The sequence below is a fragment of the Cervus canadensis genome, chromosome 5 (genome assembly GCF_019320065.1).
Source record: "Cervus canadensis isolate Bull #8, Minnesota chromosome 5, ASM1932006v1, whole genome shotgun sequence".
In the NCBI taxonomy this organism is placed as follows: Eukaryota; Metazoa; Chordata; class Mammalia; order Artiodactyla; family Cervidae; genus Cervus; species Cervus canadensis.
The window spans coordinates 9,667,989-9,695,748 of NC_057390.1; the positions used below are offsets into that span (position 1 = coordinate 9,667,989).

Genomic DNA, 27,760 nt, shown 5'->3' on the forward strand with positions numbered 1-27,760 from the left:
CACCTATGCTTTTCAAACTAGTTCAAAAAAATTTCAGAGGAAGCAATGCTTTCAAACTCATTCTACAAAGCAGGCATCACCCTGATACCAAAACCAGACAAAGAGATCACCAAAAGATGAGAAAATTATAGGCCAATATCACTGATGAACATAGATGCAAAAATCCTCAGTAAAATAATAGGAAACTGAATTCAACAAAACATTAAAAGGCTCACATGCCATGATCAAGTGGGATTCAATCCTCACAACTTAATCAATGTGATATACCAAATTCACAAATTGAAGAATAAAAATCATATGATCATCTCAATAGATGCAGAAAAAGTTTTAACAAAAGTAGACATCTATTCATGATAAAAACTCATCAAAATGAATATAGAGGGAACATATCTCAACATAATAAAGGCCATATAGGATAAGCCCACATCTATGTTTCAGTAAAGTTTCAGGATACAAAATTAATATACAGAAATCAGTTGCATTTCTATACACTAAGAACTATAGTAAGTCCACTACATATGAACACGTTCAGTTCCAGGAGCATGTTCATAAGTCCACTTTATTCATTCAGGAGACAGACAGATGGGCAACAGGGACATCAAAAAATGCTCAAGATTATTAATATCAGGGAAATGCAAATTGAAATCACAATGAGATGTCACCTCACATCTGTCACTATGGCTATTACCAAAAGGACAACAAATAACGTGTTGGCAAGGGTGTGGAGAAAAGGGAAGCCTCAGACACTGATGGTGGGAATTTAAATTGGTGCAGGCACTATGGAAAACAGTATGGAGATTCCTCGACAAATTATAAATAGAACCACCATAGGATTCAGGAATTCCACTCCTGCGTATTTGTCTGAAGAAAATGAAAACAGTAATTAGAAAAGATACATGCATCTCTATGTTCACTACAGCATTATTTACAATAGCCAAGATATAGAAGCAACCCAAGAGCCCATCAATAGATGAATGGATAAAGAAAATGTGATATACATATATATACAAATATATCTGCACATATATGGGGTTTCCCAGGTGGCGCTAATGGTAAAGAACCTGCCTGCCAGTGCAGTAGATGTAAGAGACTTGGGTTTGATCCCTGGGTCAGGAATATTCCCCCTGGAGGAAGGCATGGCCAACCACTCTAGTACTCTTGCCTGGAGAATCCCATGGACATAGGAGCCTAGAGGGCTACAGTTCATTGAGTCGCACAGAGTCAGACACAACTGAAGCGGTTTAGCACACACACACACAAGCATGCACGTATATACAACAGAATACTGCTCAACCATTAAATTAATGAAATCTTGCCACTTGCAACAATATGGTTACACCTAGAGAGTGTTAGGCTAAGTGAAATGAGTCAGACAATTACAATATTTTATGATTTCACTTATATGTGGAACCTAAAATACAAAACAAGTGAACAGTCAACCATAACGAAACAGAGTATAGATAGAACAAACAGGGTTGCCAGAGGGTGGGGGGCGGGGAGAGGGGAGTATGGAATGAAATAGGTGAGGGAGAGTAACAGGTACAAACTTCTAGTTGCAAAATAAATTAGTTACAGGTATGAAATGTACAGTGTGGAAATATAGTCAGTGACTATGTAATATCTTTGTATAGTGACAAAAATAATGATGCATCGTGATGTTCAGTTTGAAATGTATAGAAATATCAAATCACTATGTTGTCTAACAGGAACTAACACAATTTTAAAGGTCAATTATACTTCAAAAACACAGAAAAAAACTCATAGTAAAGAGATCAGATTTGTGGTTACCAGAGCCAGAGGCAAGTTGGAGTGGATGAAGGCAATCAAAAAGTACAAAATCCCAGTTATAGGGGGTATAGCTCAGTGGTAGAGCATTTGACTGCAAAATCCCAGTTATAAGTAAGTACTAGGGATATAATGTACAATGTAACTAACATTGCTATATGTTATATATGGAAGTTGTTAAAGAGAGTAAATCCTAAGAGGTCTCATCACAACAAAAAATGTATTTTTTAAAAATTTTTTAATTGTGTATCTCTGTGAGATGATGGATATTCAGTAAATTTATTGTGGCAAGCCTTTCGTGATGTATGTAAGTTAAAGCATCATGCCGTACACCTTTAACGTATACAGTACTGGATGTCAATCACATATCTCAACAAAGTTGGAAGAAAAAGAGTGACGGACTCAATGAGTGAACCCAGGAATAAGATTGGGATACCGCTGGAGTTTCATGGGGTAGGAGTGGCTTGAGGAAGTGTCGGGTTTGGCATAATATTCTCAACACAAATCCGAAACTCTACCTAAGCGCCAAAGAAGGGCTGTTAACCCTGGTGCAGCCTTGAAGACCGCGATCCCAAAGAGCAGCCTCAAAAGGACCTGAGGAGGCGTCGGCAGTGAGCCGCCCGGCCTGAGGGGGGCGCTCTCCGAAGCGGTGGAGCACGCCGACGGCCGGAAGGGCCGGGCAGCCGGGTCTTTGCCTTCACGAAGTGGGGGTTCTCTGCAGGTGTGGGAACGGGGTAGAGGACCCAAAGCTGGGGGCAGCGTTGCCGACAGCGCTTCGCAGAAAAGGCTTGGGCCGAGCTCGGGCCTGCCCTCACGAGGGTGTCGGCAGGCAGACCGGTCAGCTGCCAGGGAAGCCTGACGCCCGGAGGCCCAGGTCAGACGCGTGTCTGAAGCCGCCTGCCGCTCGCGGTTCTGACAGGGCGGGCAGAGCCGAGTCTCCTCCTCTGCTGACCCTCCCGCGCCTGGGGGCTAGGCGCCAGTCAGGCCGGGTAGGTGCCCTGCTGACAGCCCAAGACACTTTGAGTGGGAAGGGGGGCAGGAAAATATATTAACTTCTTGTAAATCAATAGGAAACAGTGAAACCTTTGGGTCAAAGAAAAGGGGTTTAGTTTGGTTTGGTTTTTCTTACAAGGGTGGGGGAACGAAATTTGAGGGCGTACGAAAATGTTTTAAGTTTTTTTTCTTTTAAATGAGGGTTCATGAAAACAAAGGTGCTTAGGATCATGAAATTTTTAACGCAACCCAGTGGGAGGGAGAACCATTGACTCATAACACGTAAAGTGTTCAATATAGAAGTTACAGGCGCTTTTATAGGGGCTTATTAAAGGGTCCTAAGCTATTCAGACCTGAAGTTTGAGACCTAACGGATGAGTAGGGTTAAGGAGGGGACCACTCAAAAGAGAATATCCAGAGGCAGGATCCAGAGCAAGCAGCCAACCGCCTTGGGGAGGTGAAGGGGGCGGGCAAGGGCAAGAATGTGGAGCAGGGGAGGGGGTTGGCGGGGTGTCGCATGGCAGGATGACAGAGAGTTGGGAGGAGGATGCCTGCAGAATTTCGGATCCAGGGTAGAGATGTCAGATTTTGTTCCAAGTGTATGTGGAAGCCATTGAAGAGTTTTTTGGTAAGGGAGTAACTTGATGGCTTTTGGTGGTTCAAGGTGTAAACAGAGGAACCTCAAAGAGTGGACATTCTTGTCAAAAGTGGAAAATATAGGATCACAAATAGTCAGATGCTGCTTAGAACCATGCCCAGACGCATTAGATGCATTAATTTATCGTGTGTGGTGATACAAGGAAGAAAGCTGCCTTTTACTTCATTTAAAGAATAGTATTGGAATTGTACAGTCTAAAAATGACTGTGGGGTGGGATGATGAATTGGGAGATTGGGATTGACATATATACACTATCGATACTATGTATACAGTAGATAAATATTGAGAACCTGATGTGAAGAGCAGACTCAGATGCTGGAAAAGATTGAGGGCAGGAGGAGAAGGGGATGACTCATGATGAGATGGTTGGATGGCACCACAGACTTAATGGACATGAGTTTGAGCAAACTCTGAGAGATAGTGGAGGACAGGGAAACCTGGCATACTGCAGTCCATGGGGTTGCAAAGAGTTGGACACAACTGAACAACAGGAATCTAGCACACTTGATCTAGCACACAAAAGAGTGTGTCTGACTCTTTTGCAACCCCCATGGACTGTATCCCACCAGGCTCCTCTGTCCATGGAATTTTCCAGGCAAGAATATTAGAGTGGGTTGCCATTTCCTTCTCGAGGGAATCTTTTCAACCCAGGGATTAAACCTACTCTCCTGCATTTGTTGTTCAGTCGCTAAGTTTGTCCAATACTTTGCGACCGCATGGACTGCAGCACCCCAGGCTCTGCTCAAACTCAAATCCGTTAAGTCGGTGATGCACCATCTCATCTTCTGTCAACCCTGTCTCCTCCTGCCCACAGTCTTCCTCAGCATCAGGTCTTTTTCAATGAGTCAGCTCCTCACATCAGGTGGCCAAAGTATTGGAGCTTCAGTTTTAGCGTCAGTCCTTCCAATGAATATTCAGGGTTGATTTCCTTGGCAGGTGGATTCTTTACCACTAAGCCACCTGGGAAGCCCATCTCTAAGAATAAAATTTAATAAAAGATGAGACCTTTAGGGAAAATTATGAAATTATAAAATCTGTAGATTCTTTTAGATTTTCTGTATGAACAATCAGTCATATCATCTTGGCAAACAGTGACAGTTTTATTTCTTCCATTGCACTGCTTTTTTTTTTTAATGTGCCAAGTTTATTTGTCTTGCCTTATTGCTACCTTCACTACTGTGTTGAAGTGATGGTAGCAGCCTCCTTGTCTTGGAGAACTTTCAGCACCAACATTAAGAACTGTATTTGCTTGTTTTTATAAACATTTTATCAGATTATTCCTATTGTCTACTCCTAGTTTACTGAGATTGACTCTTTATCATGTATGAATGTTGTTTTGCTGCATCTATTGAGATGATCATATAATATTTCTTATTTAATCTTTTAATGTGATAAATTACAGTGACTTTTTCTAATGTTATGTCAACCTTATGTTCTTGAGATAAACCCAGCTTGGTTATGATGTGTTATTCCTTTTATATATTGCTTTTTTCAATTTGCTTATATTTTGCTAAGGATTCTTACTTCTAAGTTCATGGATGAGATTGTCCTATAATTTTTTTCTTATAAAAAATTATCTGATTTTAGTATCAAAGGTTATGCTAACCTGCTAAAATGAGTGGTGTTCTCCTGTGCTCTGCAAGAATCTGTTTGAAATTCTTGATCTTTGAGAGTAATATGGAACTCCTCAGTGGAATTATGTGGTCCTGTAGTTTACTTCATGGGAACATATTTGACTACCAATTACATTTTTTCACTGGTTATAGACTATTTCTGGTTTTTAAATTTCTTTTTGATTTAGTGTCTGTTAAATATGATTTCCTAGAAATTTGTCCATTTTATTAAACTTACTGGTATAAAGTTGTTCATTATATCCTTTTGTAACCTTTTCCATGTTTGAGTATTTGTAATGATGTTCCCTTCTCATTGCTGGTGTTTGTTCCAAGTCTTCATTTGTTCTCCTTTCCAAATCTGAGCCCTGGGGATAAGTGTAAGTAGCCAGTAAAGAAAAAAGGCAGGGCTGTTGCAGGTAGAGAAAACAGCATGAGCAAACGCACTGAAGTTAACGGTATATTTAGTTTTATTTCAGTGAAAAGTTTGAGGTAAAGAATAGCCTCCAATAAGACTGAAGAGCAAGTCATAAAGGGTTTTGAGTGAGTCTTGGAGGGTGAAAATGTAGTTATATTTTCACTTTTAAGAATTACTATGTACAAAACAAACACTTTGCTAAGCTCTGATATATAGAGTTGGTAATTTCTCTGTCCTTGGGAAGCTCGCAATACAGTGGGAGAGGCAGTCATAGAGACAAATTATACTATAGTACAATGCCAGTAAAGAAACAAAGTTCATGAAGGCAGATGGCTTACTTTGAGGCTAGAGTTTGACTTTTTTGATTAGTTCCAGTCAACATTGCTAATCATCCTCAGCCTTACATTACAGGCAAACATCTAGATACCTTGGCAGCTGTTAAGATTAGGATAGCCTAGAGAAACTTGAGTCATCACCTGGTTTGCCTTCTTTCTAGGCTTAGTCCCCTAGATCTGTGTTCATTGTTTCAACCTTCAGTTTTATGAAAACCAGTGATTTCTCTTTTCTTTCTTACAGGTGTAGAGAATATCTCAGTGGTACCTACAGTTCCACCTCTGGTCTGGCTGCCATGTATCATGGGCAAATAGCTAGTAAAAGGCCCTCTAATCCCACACAGATGTACCAGCAACCTCCAAGGCTTCTCATTGTGCATATTGCTCTACCATCCTGGGCTGACGTCTGCTCCAATCTCTGTGAGGCTCTGCAGAACTTTTTCTCTCTAGCCTGCAGCTTGATGGGCCCCAGCCGCATCCCTCTCTTCAGCTTATACATTGTACAAAATCAGCACGAGTGCATCCTCCCTTTTGTGGTAAGTATATCTATCCTTGTTTATTTTATCCTGAAAGCAGAGGTGAGAGTTCTGGAACAGAGATCAGTTATTATTACTTACAGCAATAACTGTGCCCATTCCCCATACCCATGACCCACAGGCAACACAATGAGAGCCTCATGTCATCCTATACACAGGGGATTTGTACTGAAGGAAAAGAACCCCAAAATTATTAGTGAAAGTGAAGTCGCTCAGTCGTGTCCGACTCTTTGCGACCCCATGGACTGTAGCCTACCAGGCTCCTCAGTCCATGGGATTTTCCAGGCAAGAATACTGGAGTGGGTTGCCATTTCCTTCTCCAGGGGATCTTCCCGACCCAGGGATCAAACCCGGGTCTCCCGCATTGTAGGCAGATGCTTTACCGTCTGAGCCACCAGGGAATCCCCAAAAATTATTAATATGAGAGTGTAAATAAGCTACGTCTTGCCCCCCACCTCCACTCCTGAGAGAGAGAAACCTTGGCATTTACAGTTCTTTGGAATGTAAGCAACTGACCTCTCTCATCCCCCTTTGAAATGTAAACACAAGGAAATAAATCTCTGAATTTCTTCAGAAGTCTCTGGCTACTCTACCACCCTTTAATTTCCAAAACTTGTCCTTTGACCCAGGTTCTAGTTTTTTGCTCAGGAAGCCCCATCTGTGCAGAAACATGAAAATATTTTTTACACAGGACTCAGGTGAAACGCCCCCTAGTTTCAGAATGGGCTAAGGGCAATGGTTTTACCAAGCTCCCTCACACTTAGATAACTCTTTTCCTCCTCAAACAAACCCAATTTTTTACTTCCTCCCCTTTACAAAGCTCAGAGTCTTAGGGATGGGAAAGACTTCAGAGGTTCTAGTAAATCCCCTTAAGCAGCCTTGCTGTTGGGATACTCAGAAAAGACCCAGTGGAAAGCCAGGACTTTGATTCCTACCTAGTGTGAATAAGACTTCCTCCCACATAGTGTCCATGAAGCCATATGGTAGCCTGGACTCCCCGCAACCTATTCAACTTTAACAGGGTAACTATCTCACCCCCTCCCTATTGAGGTGATATTGGAGGCAGCAGAGTGGAGGCCATGTGGAGAGTGGCAGTGAGGCATCTTTTTACTTCCAAGGCAGAGTGGTGTCAGTGAAAGCCTAGTGGGAAGCCAGAAGTTACAGGACTTTCTTCCTAGTGAAATGTGTAATGGTAATGAAGCTTCTCTATTCCCAGGGTGTCAGTGGGGGGCATATGAGGAACCTGAGCTTCCACCCCCACCCAGAGATAACCAGACACTCTCCCTTCTGGGATATAATTAGAGACCAAATAGAGTCACACCCAACCTGGCGATGATTATGTGGAAACCACTTCCTTCACTGGTGCAGTGACAAAAAAGTCCTGCTAAAACAGAAGATTTAAATAGGATTCATTCTTACAGCATAATACCCAAAGTGTCCAGAATACAATTTTAAAAAAATCCCATGATTATCAGGGAACAGGAAAATCCAAACTTAAATGAGACAACAAACATTGAGATAACACAGATGTTAGAATTATCTGAAAAGGATTTCAAAGCAGCCATCATAAAAATGTTTCAACAAGCACTTATGAATATGCTTAAATGGAAAAATATAAAGTCTCACCAAAGAAATAGAAATATAAAGAAAAACCAGATAAAAATTTTAGAACTGGAAAATGCAATACTCAATTTTAAAAACAAAAATCTACTATAGATAGGCTCAACAGCAAAATGAAGAAGACAAAGGAACTTGAAAACAGAATAGAAATTACCCAATCTGAGTAACAGAGAGAAAAGAAACTTAAAAAAAATTTACGAAGCCTCAGGGATCTGTGAGACTATAACAAAAAGCTAATATATCATCACAGTCCAAGAGGAAAGGGAAAGGAGGGTGGGACTAGAAAAATATTTTAAAAAGTAATCACTGAAAATTTCCCAAATTTGGCAAGAGTTATAAATCTAAAGATTCAAGAGGCTGCAGAAATCCATTCTAAGACACATAATTAAAATCCTTAAAACAAAGACAAAGAAAAATTCTTGACAGCAGGACACTTACAGCTTACCTATAAGGGAGAAACAATTCAAGTAATAGATTTTTTTCATTAGAAACCATGAAGGCCAGAGGAAGTGTCACATTTTTCAAATGCTGAAAGAAAAGAAGAACTGCTAACGTAGAACTCTATCCAGTAAAAATATCCTTAAGGAATGATTCAGAAATCAAGATATTCTCAGATGAAGGAAAGCTAAGAGTTTGTCACCAACAGACCTACCTTAACAGAATTACTTAAGGGAGTTCTTGAAACAAAAAGGAAATTATAAAGGCTCTTGGAATATCCAGAAGGAAGAAAAAGTAGAAAGAATTAAAATATAGATAAATATAATAGATTTTCTATAGACTCTTCTAAATTATATTTGATAATTGAAAGAAAAATTATAGCATTGTCTGATATGGTTGTTAGTGTATATAGAAGAACTACTTAGGATAATTACATTATAAACGGGAGGATAAAAGGACTTAAGAAAATTAAGGTTCTTACACTTCATTCAAAATGATAAAATATTGACAATAGTATACTGTGATAAAGATGTATGTATAATGTAACACTTAAAACAGCCACTTAAAAAAACCAGGAGATGCTAGAGATGCGGATTTGATTGCTAGGTTGGGAAGATCCCCTGGAGTAGAAAGTGGCAGTCCCTCACCAGTATTCTTGCCTGGAAAATTCCAAGGATAGAGGAACCTGGTGGGCTACAGTCCATGGGGCTGAACAAGTCAGACATGACTGAGCAACTGAGCGTGCACACACAGACACACAGAGTGATAAAAGAGTCACAGAACAAGAATAAATAATCCTAAAATTTATAGGGAATCCAAAGGCCCAGGATTGTCAAAGCAGTCCTGAGGAAAAAGAACAAAACTGGAGGCATAACCACCCCCGCCCCCAGCCAGGATTTCAGACAATATTACAAAACTACAGGAATCAAAACAGCATGGGGGCTCCCTGGCAGTCCAGTGGTTAAGACTCCACGCTCCCACTGGAGGGGGCATGGGAAAATCCCACATGCCACATGGTGTAGACAAAAAAAAGCATGGCACTGGCACAAAAACAGACATATGGATTGCTGCTGCTGCTGCTGCTAAGTCACATCAGTCGTGTCCGACTCTGTGTGACCCCACAGATAGCAGCCCACCAGGCTCCTGAGTCCCTGGGATTCTCCAGGCAAGAACACTGGAGTGGGTTGCCATTTCCTTCTCCAATACATGCATATGGATTAATGGAACAGAATAGAGAGCTAAGAAATAAGCCCACACACCTGCAGGCAATTAATCTTTAACAAAGGAAACAAGAAGATACAATGAAGCAAAGACTGTGTCTTCAGCAAGTGGTTTTGGAAAAGCTGGACAGCCAGGTTTAAACCAATGAAGTTAGAACACTCCCTCACACCATATATAAAAATAAACTCAAAATAGCTTAAAGACTTAAATATGAAGCATGGCAGCATAAAACTCCTAGAAGAGAACATAGGCAAAACATTCTCTGAAGTAAATTGCAGCCATGTTTTCTTAGGTCAGTCTCCCAAAGCAAAAGAAATAAGGGCAAAAACAAACAAAGGAGACCTAATCAAACTAGGAAACCATAAACAAAATGAAAAGACAATCTACAAAATGGCAGAAACTGGAAATTATGTGACTGACAAGGGCTTAATGTCCAAAGTATACAAACAGCTCAATATCAAACATTTCTATAAAAAAAATGAAAAATGGGCAAAAGACCTAAGTAGACATTTCTCCAAAGAAGGCATATAGATGATGAAGAAGTACAGGAAAAGATGCTCGATAATGCTAATTATTAGAGAAATGCAAATACTAATGACTGCAGTGAGGTATCACCTCACACCAGTCAGAATGGCCATCATCAAAAAAATCTACGAGTAATAAATGCCTGAGAGGCTGTGGAGAAGAAGGAACCCTCCTACACTTTGGTGGGAATGTAAATTGGTGCAGCCACTATAGAGAACAGTATGGAGGTTCTTTAAAAAACTAAAAATAGTTACCATATGATTTGGCCATCGCACTACTGTATAGCTAGGGAACTATGTTCAATATCTGATTCACTTTGCTATACACCTGAATCTAACACAACATTGTATAGCAACTATAATTTTTTTTAAAAATTTCCAAAAGAAAAAAAAAGTCAATCCAGCAAGAAGACAGCAATCTTTTTTTTTTTTAATATGTATTTTTTGCTTCATTGCTGCTCATGGACTTTCCCTAGTTGCAGCAAGCAGGGACTGCGCTCTAGTTGCAGCACACAGGCTTCTCGTTGTGGTGGCTTCTCTTGTTGTGGAGCACAGACTCGAGGCCACAGGCTTCAGTAGTTGTGGCTCACAGGCTCTAGAATGCGGGCTCAGTACGGGCTTGGTTACCCAATGGCAGGCAGAATCTTCCCAGATCAGGGATCAAACCTATGTTCCTGGCATTGGCAGGCAGACTCTTGACCATTGGGCCGCCAGGAAAGTCCAAGAAGACAGCAATCTCAAATCTGTACCCACTAAACAGCAGAGCTGCAAATGTCTATTAACTCGTGAATGACTAAACAAACTGTAAAATTCTCACTCCATAAAACTGGAGTTTCGTACAAGCACACTGAGGACAGAGTGAAGGTGATAGTGATGTTTACAGCCACATGACCCATAAGACAAATATGTTCTTCTGCTGTGCCATTTTCCTTGTGCATGTCTGTCCCATGACCACATTTGGCTGTTATATCTATCTTCTGTCGGGCAACAGGGGTAGAGAAAAGTTGAGATTGGTCTGGAAGGGCAAATAGAAAATATCCAGCATAGGAAGCTTCTGGGAGATGAGCTTATGTCCCAAACAAAGGTAAAAGGATTTTTATTTCCTTCTTCTAGTGACTGTGTTCTATGCCTCTGGTACTCAGTACATTTGTCTCTAGGTGAATCCCTTGATCCCTTAATCACTCTGTTAGGAAAGACAGACAGTTCTAGACTAAAAACCACTGACTAATAATTCAGGAAAAATTGGAAGTCAGAATTTCCTTCCAGAAGATCAATGAGTTCACCCATGGTCAAAAGCTCAAGAAGATCACTGAAACGATGCCATCACCTCATGTATCCCTGTGTGCGTGCTCATGCGCAGTTGTGTCTGACTCTTTTGCAACCCCATGATCTGTAGCCCACCAGGCTTTTCTGACCATGGGATTTCCTAGGCAAGAATACTAGAATGGGTTGCCATTTACTCCTCCAGGAATCATTTCCAACCAGGAATCAAACCCATGTCTCCTGCGATTTTCCTGCATTGGCAGGCGGATTCTTTACCACTGGGCCACCTGAGAAGCTCACCTTATGTATAGAAGAGTCCCATCTTTGTTTAAATCCATTTTCTCTGACCTATCTAAGTATCTGACATTTTCTATCTGCAGAGTTAGCTCAAAATATAAATGGAGAAAGAGAGCAGGTAGGGAGTCTTGGCTATGTTGAACACTTCAATTTATCTCCTCACATTTGATTTATAAATATAATAAAATAATTCTGAACTTTTCATGAGGAATCTTGACCAAGGATTCATAATTAAAATATTAGAATTCCTTTCATATCCATTGTGCTCTTAATATAAATAAATTCTAAAATGATTAATCTCTCAAAGAGTTTCAGAAGAATTCCATTACTGTGATGATTTTATCAATTCTTTTAGTTTTTTTTTGAGAGCAAAGAAGTTATTTAAATCATATAAGATCTACAATGGTATTTGAAGATCAGTAGTGCTGTAATTTGGCTATGACATTTATTTTCTTATCCTTACTAGCTGATCTTCAATAGAATCATTTAAAAGTGGCAAATAATGGGAATGTATTATATAAAGTAACATAAAGATAAACTCCAATACAGATAATATGCTGCTGCTGTTTAGTCGCTAGGTTGCTGTTTAGTCCCCAAGGACTATAGTCCAGTAGGCTCCTCTGTCCATGGGATTTTCCAGGCAAGAATACTGGAGTGGGTTGCCATTTCCTTCTTCAGAGGATCTTTCTGACCCAGGGATCAAACCTGCATCTCCTACATTTGAGACAGATTCTTCAGAACTGAGCCACCTGGGAAGCCCAAAGATAATATATAAACTATAATTGAGGAGAGTGGGAAGAGTAAGAAAAGGAAATGTACAAACTTTATCATTGTATAGTGGAGATTTTCATTGCTCATTAATGGATATTGATAAAGAAATAACTTACACGAATTATATAAACATGAAATTATAAAGACAACCACTAGAACAAATACAAACCTTTCTAATTATGACAGAAAAAACATAATAGAGCAAACAAATTTACACAGTATAGTGATTTTTCAAAATTTATGAAAACAGTATATAGCTTAAAATAATATTACTGAAAATAACTATATCTGTAACATTAATAAATGTGTCCTAAACTTACCTATTAAAACATTTAAAAAACACAGATTTGATTACAAAACAAAATTCTGTATTCAAGAGACTGTAACAAAGTGATTCAGAAAAGTTGAAAATAAAAGGAAGGGCAAAGGTATACTAAGCAAGTGTACCCCTAGAAAAAAAACCGTGATTTTAATATCAGACATCATTGAATTTGGAGCAGAAAGCACTAAACAAGACTAAGTATGGCACTATAGTATCGACACAAAGCAGGGAAGAGTCGAGAATTACCAAGTGACGCATAAGAAATATATTCAATACAGAGGGCTTGCTGGAGGGGGAGTCTATTAAAAATATAACAATTTTGAATATCAACTACCAAATAATATAGTATCAACATTTTAAAAAGAAATATATGTATAAAAAAATCTGCACCTTCCTGAAGTGCTTATGGAATATTCACAAAAGTTGACAGTATGTTAAGCCATAACACAAACCCAAAAACTTAGATGAATTCTAAAAACTACAAATAGATCAGTCAACATTCCCTGAACACAGTGCAGTAAAACTGGAAATAAGTAGCAGGCACAGAGAACAAAAAGTCTCTACCACCTGGAAATTTTTGTGCTGTTTAATAGCTGTTGAGTCAAAGAGGAAATTCAGGCAAAAATTGTAGTGTATCTAGAAAATAATAATAATGAAACACTATGTATCAAAACATATGTGATACAAAAAAGGCAATGCTAAGAGAAAAAATCATCTTTAAACTATGTTTTATTATTTTAAATTTTATTAGTAAACAAAAACTGAAATGAAGCAAGGAACTCAAGAAGAAAAGAAAAAACAAGCTTAAGGAAAGCTGAAAGAAAAAAAATAAAGATAAAAGCAAAGAGTAATGAATATGAAAATAGAAAATGGTAGGACAAATGAATAAATCTAAATTTGTTCTTCGGGGGGAAAATAGGAAATATAGATCAATGATTATTAGTTAACTTAGCTTTAGGAAAAGAGCAGTGGGAAAGGCATGTATATACAAAATAAGGTAAAAACAAAGTAACCATAGATACACTTGTGTGAAATACATAATTCTCCATGAAAATATAATTACCAAAAGTGAATTCACAAGAGATAGAAACTCACCATTTCCCATAAAAGGAATGGGAAAGTTATCAAAGAACTACCCTCCCCCAAAATAAAGTACTGGAACTGAATAGTTTTACAGGGGAATAATACCAAACTTTTAAAGAACAGATCTTTACATTTTTTAAACTGTTTTATACTGCAGAAAGAAAAAATATCCTTCCAGATTCTTTTTATGAAAATAACATAATATTGATCTTAAAATGCAACAAATATTGCAAAGAAAGAAAAACTACAAATCCATCTCACCCAAAATCCCAGCTAAAGTATTAGCAGTAGAATCCAACTTGTATTTAAAAAATCATCTACAAGAATGCAGAGAAGGTGCAATATTGAAATCTATTAATATAGTTTACTATGTTAATATATCTAATAAAAATTTGATAGTGTTTTTTCCATAGGTACTAAGAAAAAGGTATTTAATAAAAGGCAATATCCAATCATTAAAAAAAAAACTTAAAAACTAGAAATGGGTGGCTATTCCCATAGTGTCTGTCTATGACAACTCAAAAACGAGACCTTACTTAATGAAAGACATTGAATATATTCCTGTGTAAGTTAAATTTACTATCATCACTGTTATCTAACAGTATTCGAGAGATTTTCACTTATATAATCACACACATAAAACAAAGTTAGAATATAGAAATAAGGAAGTGAGGGACTTAGCTGGCAGTCCAGTGGTTAAGACTCCATGCTTCCACTGCAGGAGGTGTGAGTTTGATCCCTGGTTGAGGAACTAAGACCCCACATCCAACACGGAGCGGCTAAAAAAGAGAAAGAAAGAAGGGAGGGAAAGAGAGGGGAGGGAGGCTCAAGAGGGAGTTGATACGTGTATAATAATGGCTGATTTGCATTGTTGTACAGCAGAAACAACATTGTAAAACAGTTTTCCCTCAATTAAAACTCAATTTAAAAAAGAAGAGAGAGATAAAATGATTATTATTTGCAGATTAATGATAATGTATCTTCAAAACCCAAAAGAATTATCTAGAAAATTATTTCAAACAACAAAAGAATTCATGACAATGGTCAGATATAAATATTAATACAGATAATAGTACCCTTTCCCCTTCATGGATCACAGCCTTGTCTTGAATAAGGGGCTTGTGTAACTCAATGAAACTATGAGCCATACTGTGTAGGGCCACCCAAGACAGACAAGTCATAATGGAGAGTTATGATCTACTGGAGGAGGGAATGGCAAACCAAAATCCAGTATTCTTAAATGAACAGTGCAAAGAAGTAGAAGGAAGCAATAGAATGGGAAAGACTAGAGATCTCTTCAAGAAAATTGGAGATATCAAGGGAACATTTCATGCAATGATGGTCTGGTAATAAGGATGGAATAAAGGACAGAAATGGTAAGAACCTAACAGAAACAGAAGCAACTAAAAAGAAGTGGCAAGAATACACAGAACTATACAAAAAAGGTCTTAATGACCCAGATAACCACAATGGTGTAGTCACTCACCTAGAGCCTGACATCCTGGAGTCTGAAGTCAGGTGGGCCTTAGGAAGCATTACAGCAAAGACTAGTGGAGGGGACAGAGTGCCAGCTGAGCTATTTAAAATCCTAAAAGATGATGATGTTAAAGTGCTGCGCTCAATATATCAGCAAATTTGGAAAACTCAGCGGTGGCCACAGGACCAGAAAAGGTCAGTTTTCATTCCAGTCTCAGAAGGGCAGTGCCAAATAATGTACAAACTGCCGTACAGTAGCGCTCTTTCACATGCTAGTAACGTTATGTTCAAAATCCTTCAAGTGACGCTTCAGCAGTATGTGAACCGAGAATTTCCAAATGTATAAGCTTTGTTTAGAAAAGACAGAGGAACCAGAAATCAAATTGCCAACATTTGTTGGATCATAGAGAAAGCAAAGGAATCCAGAAAAACATCTACTTCTGCTTCAGTGACCACACTAAAGCCTTGACTGTGTGAATCACAAACTGGAAAATTCTTAAAGAGATGGGAATACCCGACCACCTTATCTGTATCCGCTGAAATCTGTATGTGGGTCAAGAAGCAACAGTTAGAACCTTACATGGAACAACTGACTGGTTTAAAATTGGGGAAGGAGTATGACAAGGCTGTATATTATTACCCTGTTTATTTAACTTATATGAGGAGTACTTCACGCAAAATGCACAAGCTGGAATCAGGATTACTGGGAGAAATATCAACAACCTCAGATACACAGATGGTACCACTGTAATGGCAGAAAGTGAAGATGAACTAAAGAGCCTCTTGATGAGGGTGCAATAGGAGAGTGAAAAAGCTGGCTTAACATTCAACATTCAAGAAGTGAAGATCATGGCATCCAGTCCCAACACTTCATGGCAAATAGATGGGGGAGAAAATGAAAGCTTTTTTCAGTGACAGATTTTCTTTTCTTGGCTCCAGAATCACTGAGGATCGTGACTGCAGCCATGAAATTAAGAGATGCTTGCTCCTTGGAAGAAAATCTGTGACAATCCTAGACAGCATATTTAAAAGCAAAAACATTGCTTTGCAGAAAAAAATCCATATAGTCAAAGCTATGCTTTTTCCACTAGTCATGTACAGATGTGAAAGTTGGACCATAAAGGCTGAGGGTGGAAGAATTGATGCTTTCAAATTGTGGTGCTGGAGAAGACTCTTGAGAGTCCCTTGGATAGTGATAGCTTATAGTGAACGGTGTCAGATTCATAATCTCTGAAGAAGATTTAGCTTCAGGATCGGGAACCAGGCTTGATCACTCAAGTACTTTTGTGTAGCAGAGTTTTATTAAAGTATGAAAAAAGACAGAGAAAGCTTCTGACACAGGCATCAGAAGGGGGATGGAAAATGCCCCCTTGCTAGTCTTAGTGAGGGAATTAAATACTTTTTAAATTGGTTATTACAGGGAGGGGGGATTGGGATGGGGAACACATGTAAATCCATGGCTAACTCATGTCAATGTATGGCAAAAACCACTATAATATTGTAAAGTAACTAGCCTCCAACTAATAAAAATAAATGGGAAAAAAAAGAAGGCCAATAAATAAATAAATAAATTGGTTATTACAATAAATCAAAAGAATGTCTCAAGGTTGTAAAGATCTTACTAGAATCACTCCCACAATTTACATTTTAAGATAACAAGATTCACTTCAGTCAGTTCAGTCAGTCAGTCATGTCCGACTCTTTGCAGTCCCATGGACTGCAGCGTGCCAGGCCTCCCTGTTCATCACCAACTCCCAGAGTTTATTCAAACTCATGTCCATTAAGTCGGTAATCCCATCCAACCATCTCATCCTCTTTCGTTCCCTTCTCCTCCCACTTTCAATCGTTGATCTTTTCAAATGAGTAAGCTCTTCGCATCAGGTGGCCAAAATATTGGAGTTTCAGCTTCAACATCAGTCCTTTCAAATGAATATTGAAGACTGATTTCCTTTAGGATGGGCTGGATCTCCTTGCGGTCCAAGGGACTCTCAAGAATCTTCGCCAACGCCACAGTTCAAAAGCATCAATTCTTTGGCACTTAGCTTTCTTTATAGTCCAACTCTCACATCCATACATGACTACTGGGAAAACTATATCCTTGACTAGACAGACCTTTGTTAGCAAAGTAATATCTCTGCTTTTTAATGTGCTGTCTAGGTTGGTCATAACTTTTCTTCCAAGGAGAAAGCATCTTTTAATTTCATGGCTGCAGTCACCATCTGCAGTGATTTTGGAGCACCCCCAAAAATAAAGGCTGCCACTATTTCCACTGTTTCCCCATCTATTTGCCATGAAGTGATGGGACCAGATGCCATGATCTTAGTTTTCTAACTGTTGGGTTTTAAGCCAACATTTTCACTCTTCTCTTTCACTTTCATCTAGAGGCTCTTTAGTTCTTTGCTTTCTGCCATAAGGGTGGTGTCATCTGCACATCTGAGGTTATTGCTGTTTCTCCCGGCAGTCTTGATTCCAGCTTGTGCTTCTTCCAGCCCGATGTTTCCCATGATGTACTCTGCATATAAGTTAAATAAGCAGGGTGACAATATACAGCCTTGACGTACTCCTTTTCCTGTTTGGAACCAGTCTGTTATTCCATGTCCAGTTCTAACTGTTGCTTCCTGACCTGCATACACGTTTCTCAAGAGGCAGGTCAGGTGGTCTGATATTCCTGTCCCTTTCAGAATTTTCCGCAGTTTATTGTGATCCACACAGTCAAAGGCTTTGGCATAGTCAATAAACCAGAAATAGATGTTTTTGTGGAACTCTCTTGCTTTTTCGATGATCCAGCAGATGTTGGCAATTTGATCTCTGGTTCCTCTGCCTTTTCTAAAACCAGCTTGAACATGTGGAAGTTCATGGTTCATGTGTTGCTGAAACCTGGCTTGGAGAATTTTGAGCATTACTTTACTAGTGTGTTAGATGAGTGTGATTGTGCGGTAGTTTGAGTATTCTTTGGCATTGCCTTTCCTAGGGATTGGAATGAAAACCGACCTTTTCCAATAAGGTCCTACCTATATAGGCCCTTCAGGGTCACTTCAGTAAAGAAAAGATGCTTGTCTGCAATCAGGTCAAGGAGTCAACTTGTAAGAGTCCTGACTGTCCTCACTCTCCGTCACAAAAACTTGTTCTCAGGAAGTAGTTTAACCTAATACGATTCTAGATCAACATTACATCTCCTAAGAATATATACATTTTGAATAAATGTGGAATTAAAATTTGTGACACTGTTTGAAGGAATGCCAAGCATCAATAGCAGGTGGGAGTGGGGTGGGGAGAAATTATATTTGGGATGAAGGAACTTTCCTGATCAAAGAGCAGAATTAAGCAATATTTGCAAAACACACATAAAATTCATGAGCATGTTACTTTGCTTACTTGCGCCTCTTCATGAATCTCTGGGGAAAACAGAAGAAATAGGATATAATTTTTACACAAAGAGACCTTGTAATCTAGATAGGAAGATAAGAAACCTACTCAAGAAGGAAATGAGAACAAATGAGGCCAGTAGCCTTTAAGTATTTCTTTTCATGTACTCCCTAAAAGAATATGAAAAATGATATACTCTATTATATATTATGTTGACATCTAGATTTTAAAATTCTAAGTGTAAGTAGTTGCTAAGGAGATATAACTTCCAGTATATTTAAATATCAATATTTAAAAATAACACTATAACACCACTCTTATTAATCTAAATATTAATATTATAGGAATTTGATACTCTCATTTTTCAATTTTAAAAGTACATGAGCAAGCTCTTTTTTCTTTTTAACAGATGGAAATTAATATTATTCATTTTCTCCTTGAATTCATATTTCCATTTCAACTTCCCATAGTTTTATCATAATGTAATAGGACTTTCTGGTTGGCAGTCTTTTATTGATTATCTTATCATATTTCTCTGCATCAAAAATATATGTCATCAGATTTTAAAATTTCCTACGACCATAGGCTCTAAAGAGTTATCTAGATTGAACTATTTTTAAAATTACTGTTCATATAAATTGATCAAAACAACATATATATTATCTATTTTGATAATTATTGGCATTAAGGATAAAATTTAATTAGAAATGTGTCTCAATGGTGAACACATTGGGTTCTTTTTTTAATTAGTTAAGGTATCTGTGAATAAGTAAATTATTGATTAAATGGCACAACATTGAGTATTTTTTTTCTTTTCTTTTTTATTTATTTATTTATTTATTTTTAACATTCAGTATTAATCCTATTCCTATTTTCTAGGAGGTTTCTAGTGCTGAGAAACCTCATCCTGATAAATACAGATGTCAAACAAACTGTCAAATTCATTCTGAGTTATATGCCAGAAATTACATATGGATATGTATGGATGCATACTCAATATGTATCCATACATATCCATACGTATCCATATGTATGTATCCATTTACTTTAATAGATCATTAAAATAAAGTTCTTTTAATGATCTATTAGCTGCCACTCAATTTAGTCTTCCTTCAGTTTTGTTAAAATTGGAGATTACCCGGTTGCAAAAGATTTTTAACCCAATCATCAAGTCATTTTCTTTCTTAGACACTAATGTCAATATTTTGAATTATTCCTTTGTTTGGTGCCCCTGGAAGTTTTAAAAACCACATAGCAGTTCATCACAGTAAAATTTATAGTGGGTGAAAGATAAGTTCCTCTCAACTCATCCTTTTTATTTTGGGTTTTCTTTGTGAAGTGGAAGACAAGTAATTGTTAAAGGGATGGTAGGAATGAAGAAGGAGCCTGACACCCTCATCATAGGCATAATTATGGAAGTTTTAGAAGAGAATACAGTAGAAATGGAAGATCTATATAACAATTCTTGAAAATTGTATATTCCTATGTACCCCAGGAACTCTTATAGCCCTAGTGGTATGTGTATCACAGTTGGAAGAGACTTACAGACTATCGATACTTTAGAAATTTAGAAAGAGTTGTTGGAAAGGGGGTGAGACGGAGCTCAGAATTTAAAGGCTAAGGTTTGTAAGAAGAGTACGGTATTTTAGGTGTATGTGTGTGTGTTTGTTGGGGGGCTGATGGAGAGGCTGAAAGTTCAATACAAGCATCTATGGAGGTTGCAAGTGAACGTAATGCCAGAGAGAAAGAAGGAATATGCCTGATAAGAGTAGAGGATGCTTGTTGAAGAGTAGTGGACAGTTTATGAATAAAGAAGTACTAGTCTTGGTTCAACTTTTAGATCCAAATGCAACTTGAGTTCCTAACCTCTCTCTTCTTCTTGACTATGAGTCCTTAAGCTAAAATTTGTTCAACCAGAAGATGAGGACAATATAAATCCTTATCTTAAAGAATATTAAATGACTTAATTCATGGCACACAGTATGTACTCAGTGTTAACTGTTTATTATTTTTTTTTATCATGGTGATCAAACCCTAAAAACGCTTAAAACATTGCTGATTAAACAGAAGGGATTTGTATGGAGTTAATGGGCCTATTCTACAACTGATAAAAATAAGTGAAGAAAATATACTGTTTATGTAAATGACATAGGTCCATCCATTCACTCATCCAGTTAGAAAATTTATTATCATGTGCTTATGATGTGCACGCGTGCACGCATGCTAAGTTGTTTCAGTCATGTCCAACTCTTTGCGACTTTATGGACCGCAGTCCCCCAGGCTCCTCTGTCCATGGGATTCTCCAGGCAAGAACACAGGAGTGGGTTGTCATGTTCTCCTCCGGGGAATCTTCCCAAAGCAGGAATAGAACTAGCGTCTTTTTTGTCTCCAGCATTGGTAGGCGAGTTCTTTACCACTAGCACCACCTGGGAAGCCCACTTATGATGTACTACATACCTTAAAAAAAAATACAATTCCCACTCACTACTAACTTTACAACAAGTGAGATAAATAGCCTCAGAATACAAATGGATAAGAGCCACACGAGAATGACATTTTTCCACAGTATACTGACCAGTTATTGTCTATCTCACTAGAATATAAGCTCAGTATAACAATATATTAAAGGAGGAATCTGAGCTCTTTCTTCATTGCCATGTCTGCAGGGCCTAGAACAGTACCTGGAACTCAGTTGTATTAAACGAATTATTTTTTTAATAAATGATAAAGGGATGCATATATAAAAAATTTCAGGGAGAGGAAACTATAAGTTAAAAATATAGGAATTACATACTTTGAAACTTTTTGATGTATCTAAAACTACTCAATAATGAGAAATTTATTGAAAAAATAAACCAGGAAAATAGTAGGAAAAAAAAAGGATACTATCTTATGGTAGGGAAGGTCTTTGGAAACATGATAAAAAAGGTATGAAACCACAAAGGGAAAAATGAGAAGATTTGACCGTATAAAAATTAAAATTTTCTGTTACGGAGAATACAAATAAGGTTAAAGACAAAAAACAAACTAGGTAAGTATTTGCAGTGTATATAATCAGCATGACATTAATCTTCTTAATATGTAAAAAAAAGCACTTACAGATAAACTGGATATCTGAAACACACTCTTCTACCAGCTAACAATATACATACTAGATGAAACACAGACATCTTTTTTTAAACTTTTTATTTTGTATTGGGGTATAGCGGATTATCAATGTTGTGATAGTTTCAGGTGAACAAAGAAGGTGTACATATACATGTATCTATTCTTCCCTAAACTCCCTTCCCCTCCAGGCTGCCACACAAGGTTAGGCAGAGTTCTGTGTGCTATACAGGACGTCCTTGTTGGTTATCCATTTTAAATATAGCAGTGTGTATATGTACACCCCAAATTCCATAACTGTCCCCTCCCCGCATCCATCCCCCTGGCAACCATAAGTTCATTCTGAGTCTGTGAGTTTGCTTCTATTTTGTAAGGTCATTTGTATCATTTCTTTTTAGATTCCACACATGAGGGATGACGTATATTTTTCCTTCTCTGTCTGACTTACTTTACTCAGTATGACGAATCTCTGTGCGCTGTGCTTAGTCGCTCAGTCATGTCTGACCCTGCAGCCCCATGCACTGTAGCCCACCAGGCTCCTCTGTCCTTGGGGATTCTCCAGGCAAGATTACTGGAGTGAGTTGCCATGCCCTCCTCCAGGGGATATTCCCAACTCAGGGATCAAACCCAGGTCTCATGTATTGCAGGCAGATTCTTTACCACCTGAGCTACCAGGGAAGCCCAAGAATACTGGAGAGGGTAGCCTAGCCCTTCTCCAAGGGATCTTCCTGACCCAGGAATCAAACTGGGGTCTCCTGCATTGCAGGGAGATTCTTTACCAACTGAGCTACCAGGGAAGCCCATGACAAACCTCTAGATCCATCCATATTGCTGCAAATGGCATTATTTCATTCTTTTTAATGGCCGAGTAATATTTATCCATTTATACTGATGGACATTTATGTTGCTCCCATGTCTTGGCTATTGTAAGCAGTGCTGCAATGAACACTGGGGTGCATGTATCCTTTCAGATCATGTTTTTCTCTGGATATATGCCCAGGAGTGGGATTGCTGGGTTATATGGTAGTTCTATTTTTAGTTTTTTAAGGAACCTTCATACTGTTCCACCTTACATTCCTACTAACAGTGTAGGAGGCTTCCCTTTTCTTCACATACACTCCAGCATTTATTGTTTGTGAATATTTTGATGATAGCCATTCTGACTGGTATGAGGTGATATCTCATAGTTTTGATTTGCATTGCTCTAATAATTAGTGACACTGAACATCTTTTCATTTGCCTCTTGGCCATCTGTATGTCTTCTTTGGAGAAATGTCTATTTAGAAAATACAAGTATCTTTTAAATGCATAGTTGAATTCATAAGAAATTAAGGGAAATCCCCAAGTACCAAAGAGGGGTCAACAGGAAACTACAGTGTTAGACAGGTATAAAAGCCTTGACTTTATTTGCTGATCTTGGGGACCAAGGGCTTTGTGTTGAAAGGGAAAAGGAGACAAGGCATTAGGCCCTTGTAAAGAAGAGTTAGAACTGCCACCCTGGCTCAAAAAGTTAAGACCATTCAAAAGGTTATTTTCTCAGTGAAAAGGCGGGCCAGAAAGAATCCACTCACTGGTCAAAGGAGATGATAAAAAAAACTTGTTAACTTATGTGAGCTCTGAGTAGAGATGAGAAAGAAATCACTGCTGAAACCTAGAAACTACATACATTCCTTTATGTCAGCTTAGGATTTGTCTTTATCTACAGGGTCTAGGAAACCATAAGTTTAAAACAATTTAAAGTGGTCTTGGGGTGATAGCACCTCAGGGCACCTGACTGAAGCAAACACAAATCCTTTCTAGACGTACATACACCATAAACTTAAGGCCTCACAGAATTCCCACACATTAAGATCAGTTTAAGATAAACTCATAACCCAAAATTACAAAATCAGTGAGAAAATAAACATTATGAGTGGGGGTCCACAGAAACAACAAAGAGGAGAATTAGAATACCATTTCAGATATTGGAAATATCAAATATATTTAAATATCTTTAGGATGTTTAAAGAAATAAGAGGGATTATTCAAAGCCATGAATAAAGAATTTAAAACTTATCAAAAAGGATCCAAAAGATTTGAAAATTACCAGGGTAACTGTACACTGAAGTAAAGGGAATAGTCAGACCTTTCAGTATCTACTGGATACTGGCTATGAACGGACACTGTTTCCAAAGGTCCTGAACATTATTGTTGCCCCCAGTCAGAGCAGGGGCTTATGGCAGTCAAGTGATCAGTGAAATTTTATATTGGGTCCGATGATCCCCAAATGCATCCTATGGCTATTTCTTCAGTTTTAGAAAGTATAACTGGAATAGACATGCCTACCAGCTGGCAGAATCCCCACATTGGTTCTCTGACCTGTGGAGTGAAGACAACTATGGTGGGAAAGACCAAGTGGAAATCTCTAGAGCTGCCTCTTCTTAGGAAAACAATAAGCGCAATACTGAATTCCTGGAGGAATTGTAGAAATTAGTGCACCATCAAGGACTTGAAAGGTGCAGTTGGTGATTTCTACCATATCCCCGTTCAACTTGGCCTGTATGGCCTGTGCAGAAGACAGATGAGTCTTGGAGAAGGAGAGTGTATTAGCATAAACTTACTTAGGCGGTAGCTCCAACAGCAGTTGCTGTACTAGATGCAATTCCATTGCTGGAGCAAATTAACACATCTCTTGGTACCTGGCATACAGCTGTTGATCTGGTAAGTGCCTTTTCTCCGCTCTTGTCGGTATGGTCCTACAGGAGCAGTCTGCTTTCAGCTGCCAAGACCAGCAGTACACCTCCTTCACTACCCTACCTCATGGGTATATCAATTCTCCAGCCTTGTGTCATAATTTAGTTCACAGGAATTTTGATTGCCATTCCCTTCCACAAGTTATCACACTGGCCCATTACATTACATGCTGAGTGGACCTAGTGAACAAGAAGTAGCGCCTATTCTAACTTAATGGTAAGACATTCGTAAACCAGTATGTAGGAAAGAAATTCGACTAAAATTCAGGGGACTTCTACCTCAGTGAAATTTTTAATTGTCCATTGGTATGGGGCATGTCACAATGTCCAATCAAAGGTGACGAATCAATTTGTTGTTTTTGGAGTAGAAGAGAGGATCTAAAGGTCAAACTGCTTTTAAAAGAGATGGTTGGCATCTTTCTACTTTTAGTTCCACCTATATTCTTACTTTAAAAACTACTTGATTTTGCTAGTTCCTAAGCCTTTTGAGAAATTGGTGGTTTAAACTGCTTTCTTCCTTGGGTTTTCCACTACTGGCTTAAGATTTAGCTCTCTTGGGACTGCTAAGTCAATTATCACTTTTCACTTGTATTACAGTTTCCAAAATTTTGTTGCAATTTTTCTCCTCTCATTCAACAAACATTCAAAGGTTACAAAAGAACATGTAGAAAAAGTCACCTTCCTACTCTTATTTTTCAGCTAACCAGTAGTTTCCTGCAGGCAATAATTATTACTACCTTACTGGGTATCTTTCCAGAGATATTTCTTTACATAAAAGAAAATATAAATGGGCTTCCCTGGTGGCTCAGACAGTAAAGAATTTGTCCAAAAGCAGGAAACCTGGGTTTGATCCCCAGGTCAGGAAGATCCCGTGGAGAAGGGAATGGCAACCCACTCCAGTATTCTTGCCTGGAGAGTTAGATGAACAGAAGAGCCTGGTAGACTGCAGTTGATGAGGTTGCAAAGAGTCGGACACAACTGAGTGACTATCACTTTCACTTTTCACCTTTCTTCTTATCAAAACAGAAGAGATTATGATACTTTTTTGAATCTTGATTTTGTTACACAGTATATTTGGGTAATCATTTCATTCAATAGATAAAAAGTAATTTTTATGGCTAAATAGGATTCCATTAATGGATGGACCATAACTTTATTTAACCAATTCCCTATTAATTGACAGTAGGTTATTTCCAATCTTTTGCTATTCTGAACAATTCTAAAATGAATAATCTAAAACCATTTTTGCACATATGAAAACATATGTAAGATAAGTTTCTAAAAGCAGACTTGCTAAGTTAAAGGGTATGTAAACTGTGATACTGTCACCAAATTGCCCACTACAGCAACTGTGTTAAAATATATACCCATAAATGGTATACAAGGGTGCCTGTTTCTTTAAATCCTCAAAAACATTGTCATTTAACTTAAAAAAAATCTTTACCAATCAAATAGGTGAAAAATAATAGCATCTCAAAGTACTTTTAACTTGTATTTCTTTTATGAGTGAGACTGAACATATTCAATATTTCAAGGTCATGTGTATTTCCTTTTCTGAAAACTGTATATATTATATTTCATTTCCTATTAGATTATTGGCCATTATTTTTATTGATTTTAAGGAAACCTTTATGCAGCTATGGAAATTAACACTTTGTGATATAGAAGCAAATATTTTTCCTCATGTGGTCTTTAGATTTTACACCTAGTATTTTTTTTGGCCAAGTGTATATTTTCTATTTTTATTCAGGTGAATTTATTAATCTTTTACTTTTGGAATTTTGGGTTTCGTGTTATGGTTAGAAAGGCCTTTCTTACTCTTACATTTCCCCCCAAGCTCTGCATGCTGTCAATTTATTGCCTCTCAGCTCAAAATTCATCTTTCAGTGAACCTCGGCAATGATAAACAGAATTCTACTTTAAGCCTTTCTCTTTCACAGTAATCATTATGTTAAGTTTTCTGAGTAGAGTGTCCTAGAGGGACATTGCAGGAGGAAGGTACATTTCTGATGAAACCAATGGGTTATGAAGCCACGTCGTAGTGTTCCACCCAAATGCCCAGAACTTACAGGCCCTTGGTGTTATGGACTGAATAAAATTCATGTATCGAAGCCCTAACTCCCAATGTGATGAAAGGGAAAGCTTCTGGAACATAATTAGGTTTTGATGAGGTCATGAGTGGGGCCTCCATGATGGGATTAGTGTCTTCTAACAAGAGGAACAGACACCAGGGCTCTCTCTTCATGTAAAATACATGCATTAAGGAAAGTCCATGTGAGCACATAGCAAGAAGGCCGCTGTCCGCAAGATGGAAGAGGGCTCTCATCAGAGCCTGATCAGGTTGGCACCCTGATCTTGGCCTTCCAGCTTTCTAAACCGTGAGAAAATAAATGTCTGTTGTTTAAACCAGTCAGTCACAGTTTGAGCTAAGACATGAGAAACTCCTTAGCCCCAGCCTGATCACCTGTCAGCTGCTCACTTAGCCTGGACACTGCGTGCTTCAGGCCTCTTGCCTGCGCTCATGCCTGACTCCCTTTGCTCACCTGTCATTCCCCGCAGAGGTCTGATCTGGAGGTCCTCCCAATGCTGCTGTTCTTTTCAACATGGATACTGTTTACTCCAGACCTCCTACCCACATTGGCACTCCACTCTGCATGCTTGTGCATTGGCCATTGTGCCTATACCTGAAGGGTTCCTGTTTTCCCAGTAGCCATGGACCAGCACTAGCTTGAGCAAACCAGTGAACTTCTTTGTATCCAGTGAGCTACAACCATACATTCTCCAACTGGCTCTAAACCCCAACCTTGGGAAAGGGGTCCCCTTTTCAAGTCTGTCCTTTGAGATCTCTCCCTCAGCCTGCAAGCATGCGTGCATAGTTGAATAGGTTAAACTATGTTAAAATATTCTATATAAATTTTCCTCTTTTAAATTACTGTGGTTTCTGTCTCCTGATTGAACCCAAAATGATACAATCTGTTCTAGTACTTACACATTTTCAATTTTTACATTTAAATCTTTGATCCATCTGGAATTTATATAGGTATAAGTTGTGAGTACAAATAGTTGAAAAAGACCCTGATACTGGGAAAAATTAAAGGCGGGAGGAGAAGGGGATGACAGAGGATGAGATGTTTGGATGGCATCACCGACTCAATGGGCATGAGTTTGAGTAAACTCCCGGAGTTGGTGATGGACAGGGAAGCCTGGTG

At 38.4% G+C, this 27,760-nt stretch overlaps 1 protein-coding gene across 3 annotated transcripts in view; it reads left to right on the forward strand.

The window, feature by feature from the left end:
• The first annotated feature begins 2,438 nt into the window (after positions 1-2,438).
• The window catches only part of LOC122441472 (meiosis 1 associated protein), a 90,723-nt gene continuing 65,401 nt past the window's right edge, over positions 2,439-27,760 (forward strand). For 2 of the 3 annotated variants that reach the window (XM_043468089.1, XM_043468091.1), the window contains exons 1-2: positions 2,523-2,774; positions 6,042-6,333. In XM_043468089.1, the coding sequence (XP_043324024.1) occupies positions 6,094-6,333 (240 nt within the window). In that variant the 5' untranslated portion in view covers positions 2,523-2,774; positions 6,042-6,093. The other variant, XM_043468090.1, reaches the window with a different exon arrangement.